We start from the raw sequence: 6,000 nt of genomic DNA on the forward strand, positions 1-6,000 counted from the left end.
AACTTTCTAATTTACTCCTTTTATCAATGTTTCTTCGTTCTCTTGCTATCTTTATTTGAAAAAGCAGTATTGTAAGCTTACGAGCCGGCCCATCTTTGGTTCAGCACCTGGGTAGTGCCTGATGATTGGTGCCTAAATGTAGCCACCAATCAGCAAGCGCTATCCAGGGTGCTAAACCAAAAATGGGCCAGCTTGTAAGCTTACAATACTGCTTTTTCAAATAAAGATATCAAGAGAACAAAGACAATTTGATAATAGGAGTAAATTAGAAAGATGCTGCTCTATCTGAATCATGAAAGAAAAAAAAATGGGTTCAGTTTCCCTTTAATTCTGCATATAATACTTAAAACTTACAAACTATGGTGCACATGATTTTATTTTAACTAATAATGAGAGACACATAAAACCAAACCGTGCCAGGCCTGATGTGACCCAAAGGCCATAGTTGGGGTGACCCTGATTTAGAGTGTGGTCAATAAAAAATGTGCATGTAAAAGTGTTCCCCATATTATAATGTAAGGTATATCTATGGGCAAATCTCTTTCAAATAAAAGAATCTGTATTTATTCCCAAAAGGTTCTTAAATTAATGTTACTAGCCAATGCCACAAACAAAATACTGAAACTATAAATAGACTATAGCGTATTACATAGAATCCATGGTGGAAGAAATAATACAAGGATCTCTTAAAAGTGCAAACTTCATATGCTTTAAAGTAGTCTGGTTTTGAACATATAACTAGGTAGTTAAAACCTGCAAATGAGTTAAAGTGATTGTCAATCCCAGCGTTCGTGAAACGCTAGGATTTACAATTGGAACAAATAAAGGGGACTTTCATTCATTAAGTATAAAATACTTCATGCTGAAAGCTCCTTTATTTGTTTGAAGTGTTCGCCGCACTGAGCACCTCAGGCAGCCCACGGCAGAACGTTATTTTGCTGAGAGATGACGTTTCCACCTCTTAGCCAATAGCCGTACGGGCTATCCGGCTTGGCACCAGTTGAAAAGCATGGCTATTGACTAAGAGGTGGAAACATTACCTCAGAGAAAATAGCGTTCTGCCGTGGGCTCTCTGAGCAGCTCAGTGCGGCAAACGTTTCCAACAAAAAAAAAAGGAGCTCTCAGCATGAAGTACTTTATACCTCATGACTAAAAGTCCCCTTAATTTGTTCCAATAGTAAATCCTAGCGTTTCACAAACGCTAGGATATACCATCACTTTAAACACAGAGATAAAGTCAGCTCTGGTGGAGCAATGCCCTACTAGCACCTAGCTGAGCACATTTGGTGAGCCAATGATAAGAAGCATATGTCCATCACTCGCTAGCTCACAGTATTGAAATGCTGCTCTAGAACTGATTGTATCTGTGTTTAACCCATTTGCAGCGTTTAAACAATTTGCAAGCAACAGAGCAATAATAAACTGCTCTAACACAATAGAGTATTTCCTTTTTTGCACTGTTATTTGCCTTTAAGTAATGAAGACCAAGTTCCACACCCCCATAATCTCACTAATAAACAGAAAAAGCAGACGCCATAAAATACAGGCTGAACCAACATATACCCTTGAGAGCTGGTAATCTTAAGAATTTAAAGGAGCAATAATTAAAAATGGATGTTTTGTATATCAGACTAACTTCTCTGCTGCCCTGTAGCCATAGTGCCAGAGATGCTGCCCAAGACAAACCTTGTAGAAGTAATGCAGCAGACACCGCACAGTGAGCCTTGCATCCAGCCCAGGCAGAAGTGACCTGCCGCTGTGAAGTGGGCAAATGCGGCTGCCAGTCCTGCAACTCTCTCCTTCTTGAGGGACAATTCCAAGGCACTTACTCAGGTGCCAGGGCCCATTTAGATGCTCCTGGTCCGTGGAATTTTAATATATTTATACACATACATATAGCGGTACATATGCAAAGAATAAACACATAGGTTATATACAGTTACCTAGGTAGTTTTCCCTTTGTTTGTCCGTCTTCACATCTTCCCAGTTAAACTGGTCTTGTCCCCCTCGAACACCCCCTCTTGATGAACCAAACATTTTCACAGCTCACAACTCTTAAAAAAAGAAAAAATTACTAAGTTAAAAAGAGATCAGTGGAATTATGAAAAATACGATCAACAAACTCGACACTCAAAACTGAAAATAATTTGGTTTTATATTTGTTTGTACTATTAAATGCACTAATACATATAAGACTATTAACCCTTTCACTAAATAGTAAAGGTGTATTGTGACCCAAACCAACTGTGATAGAGCAGCGCATTTTGAGGGATACTTCTATTACAAGATGCTTTCTGTCTCCTATGCTCTCTAAATGGTTTATTTATTTTATTACAAACTACTGCCCCCTGCTTGTCTAACAGGGGGTACTTGATCCTTCCGTGTCCCTGGGCTGTAGTTGTAAAAAATATGAGACACATATGAGCTAAAATTGTTGCTATGCATAACCAGAAGCAACCAATCAACCAGCAGGATACAGTTTATGTATGGGGGGAAACTATTGATGCAAGGAGCAGTCTCTGTGTAACAAGAAAAAGACAACTTACCCACAGGGTGCAGCATCAGGGTAACCAGAAAAAGACAATTTACACACAGGGTGTAGCGTCAGTGTAAGCAGAAAAAGACAACCTACCCGCAGAGTGCAGCGTCAGTGTAAGCGGCAAAAGACAACCTACCCACAGGGTGCAGCGTCAGTGTAAGCTGCAAAAGACAACCTACCCACAGGGTGCAGCATCAGTGTAACCAGAAAAAGACAACCTACCCACAGGGTGCAGCGTCAGTGTAAGCGGCAAAAGACAACCTACCCACAGGGTGCAGCGTCAGTGTAAGCTGCAAAAGACAACCTACCCACAGGGTGCAGCGTCAGTGTAAGCGGCAAAAGACAACCTACCCACAGGGTGCAGCGTCAGTGTAAGCTGCAAAAGACAACCTACCCACAGGGTGCAGCATCAGTGTAACCAGAAAAAGACAACCTACCCACAGGGTGCAGCGTCAGTGTAAGCGGCAAAAGACAACCTACCCACAGGGTGCAGCGTCAGTGTAAGCTGCAAAAGACAACCTACCCACAGGGTGCAGCATCAGTGTAACCAGAAAAAAACAACCTACCCACAGGGTGCAGCGTCAGTGTAACCAGAAAAAGACAACCTACCAGGGTGCAGCGTCAGGGTAACCAGAAAAAGACAACCTACCCACAGGGTGCAGCATCAGTGTAACCAGAAAAAGACAACCTACCCACAGGGTGCAGCATCAGTGTAACCAGAAAAAGACAACCTACCCACAGGGTGCAGCATCAGGGTAACCAGAAAAAGACAACCTACCCACAGGGTGCAGCGTCAGTGTAAGCGGCAAAAGACAACCTACCCACAGGGTGCAGCATCAAGGTAACCAGAAAAAGACAACCTACACACAGGGTGCAGCGTCAGTGTAACCAGAAAAAGACAACCTACCCACAGGGTGCAGCGTCAGTGTAAGCGGCAAAAGACAACCTACCCACAGGGTGCAGCGTCAGTGTAAGCGGCAAAAGACAACCTACCCACAGGGTGCAGCATCAAGGTAACCAGAAAAAGACAACCTACCCACAGGGTGCAGCGTCAGTGTAACCAGAAAAAGACAACCTACCCACAGGGTGCAGCGTCAGTGTAAGCGGCAAAAGACAACCTACCCACAGGGTGCAGCGTCAGTGTAAGCGGCAAAAGACAACCTACCCACAGGGTGCAGCGTCAGTGTAACCAGAAAAAGACAACCTACCCACAGGGTGCAGCATCAGTGTAACCAGAAAAAGACAACCTACCCGCAGGGTGCAGCGTCAGTGTAACCAGAAAAAGACAACCTACCCATAGGGTGCAGCGTCAGGGTAACCAGAAAAAGACAACCTACCCACAGGGTGCAGCATCAGGATAACCAGAAAAAGACAACCTACCCACAGGGTGCAGCATCAAGGTAACCAGAAAAAGACAACCTACCCACAGGGTGCAGCATCAGGGTAACCAGAAAAAGACAACCTACCCACAGGGTGCAGCATCAGGGTAACCAGAAAAAGACAACCTACCCACAGGGTGCAGCATCAGGGTAACCAGAAAAAGACAACCTACCCACAGGGTGCAACATCAGTGTAACCAGAAAAAGACAACCTACACACAGGGTGCAGCATCAGTGTAACCAGAAAAAGACAACCTACCCACAGGGTGCAACATCAGTGTAACCAGAAAAAGACAACCTACACACAGGGTGCAGCATCAGTGTAACCAGAAAAAGACAACCTACCCACAGGGTGCAACGTCAGTGTAACCAGAAAAAGACAACCTACCCACAGGGTGCAGCGTCAGTGTAAGCAGAAAAAGACAACCTACCCACAGGGTGCAGCGTCAGTGTAAGCAGAAAAAGACAACCTACCCACAGGGTGCAGCGTCAGTGTAAGCAGAAAAAGACAACCTACCCACAGGGTGCAGCGTCAGTGTAAGCAGAAAAAGACAACCTACCCACAGGGTGCAGCGTCAGTGTAAGCAGAAAAAGACAACTTACACACAGGGTGCAGCATCAGGGTAACCAGAAAAAGACAACCTACACACAGGGTGCAGCGTCAGTGTAACCAGAAAAAGACAACCTACACACAGGGTGCAGCGTCAGTGTAACCAGAAACAGACAACTTACACACAGGGTGCAGCATCAGGGTAACCAGAAAAAGACAACCTACCCACAGAGTGCAGCGTCAGTGTAACCAGAAAAAGACAACCTACCCACAGGGTGCAGCGTCAGTGTAACCAGAAAAAGACAACCTACCCACAGGGTGCAGCGTCAGTGTAACCAGAAAAAGACAACCTACCCACAGGGTGCAGCGTCAGTGTAACCAGAAAAAGACAACCTACCCACAGGGTGCAGCGTCAGTGTAACCAGAAAAAGACAACCTACCCACAGGGTGCAGCGTCAGTGTAACCAGAAAAAGACAACCTACCCACAGGGTGCAGCGTCAGTGTAACCAGAAAAAGACAACCTACCCACAGGGTGCAGCGTCAGTGTAACCAGAAAAAGACAACCTACCCACAGGGTGCAGCGTCAGTGTAACCAGAAAAAGACAACCTACCCACAGGGTGCAGCGTCAGGGTAACCAGAAAAAGACAACCTACCCACAGGGTGCAGCGTCAGTGTAACCAGAAAAAGACAACCTACCCACAGGGTGCAGCGTCAGTGTAACCAGAAAAAGACAACCTACCCACAGGGTGCAGCGTCAGTGTAACCAGAAAAAGACAACCTACCCACAGGGTGCAGCATCAGGGTAACAAGAAAAGTGCAGATGTATAACCTACCAGCTTCTATATAAACAGAAGGAAAGTCTTCACATGAGGTGACCTATTTTCTATGTAAATATACGGCAATATTGCCATTGGTTATAGCTTCTACGTAATGATTTCAGCTTGGATACTCACCACTGCACCTGCACAGTACTATTTAGGTGCAACAGCTCAAATCAAATCTTCTACTTCCGACATCATGGAAGCTTTAGGAAGATCATGTGACCGTACATCGCAGCCATATTTGTTGTTGGCAAGCAGGGCACGTTTTTTAGTGAGTTTAGTGGAAGAGTCTGTTAGGTTACTGAAGCTAGCCTGATTTCAGCGCAAATAAAAAATATATACTTATTTCTTACAGATGTTACAGCGTGAACGAGCAACAATTGCTACTGTAGATTTGTTTAGCTTTCAGACCCAACGTAAATTTGCAATCCAAGACGGTGTAAGGCGCAGACTGGAATAATTTCTATGAGGGTTCGGATACTCTGGCTGGTCCAGGGGGTTGGAGCGTGGGGCCAGTGAATCACAGAGAACAGGGTCTGGTGGTCCACGGCTGGGGCCAAGTGATTAGGGGGCAAAGACTGGTGGTCCACGGCTGGGATTAGAGGGTAAACTAAAGACTAGTGGTCCAAGTGATCAGAGGGCAGAGTATTGTGGTCCAGGGCTAAGATCAAGTGATTAGAGGGCAAAGACTGGTGGTCCAGGGCTTGGG

The 6,000-nt window shown here is 45.1% G+C and overlaps 1 protein-coding gene across 1 annotated transcript in view; it reads right to left on the reverse strand.

Annotated features, from left to right (window-relative positions):
• C5H1orf35 (chromosome 5 C1orf35 homolog) overlaps positions 1-5,549 on the reverse strand; it is a 43,395-nt gene extending 37,846 nt beyond the window's left edge. Inside the window, exons 1-2 of the mRNA XM_053712936.1 lie at positions 5,424-5,549; positions 1,944-2,054 (exon numbers count right to left, since the gene is read on the reverse strand). Of these exons, the coding sequence (XP_053568911.1) occupies positions 1,944-2,037 (94 nt within the window). The 5' untranslated portion in view covers positions 2,038-2,054; positions 5,424-5,549. The remainder of the gene's footprint in view (positions 1-1,943; positions 2,055-5,423) is intronic.
• Positions 5,550-6,000: the final 451 nt, after the last annotated feature.

This window comes from Bombina bombina, chromosome 5, assembly GCF_027579735.1.
Source record: "Bombina bombina isolate aBomBom1 chromosome 5, aBomBom1.pri, whole genome shotgun sequence".
NCBI lineage: Eukaryota > Metazoa > Chordata > Amphibia > Anura > Bombinatoridae > Bombina > Bombina bombina.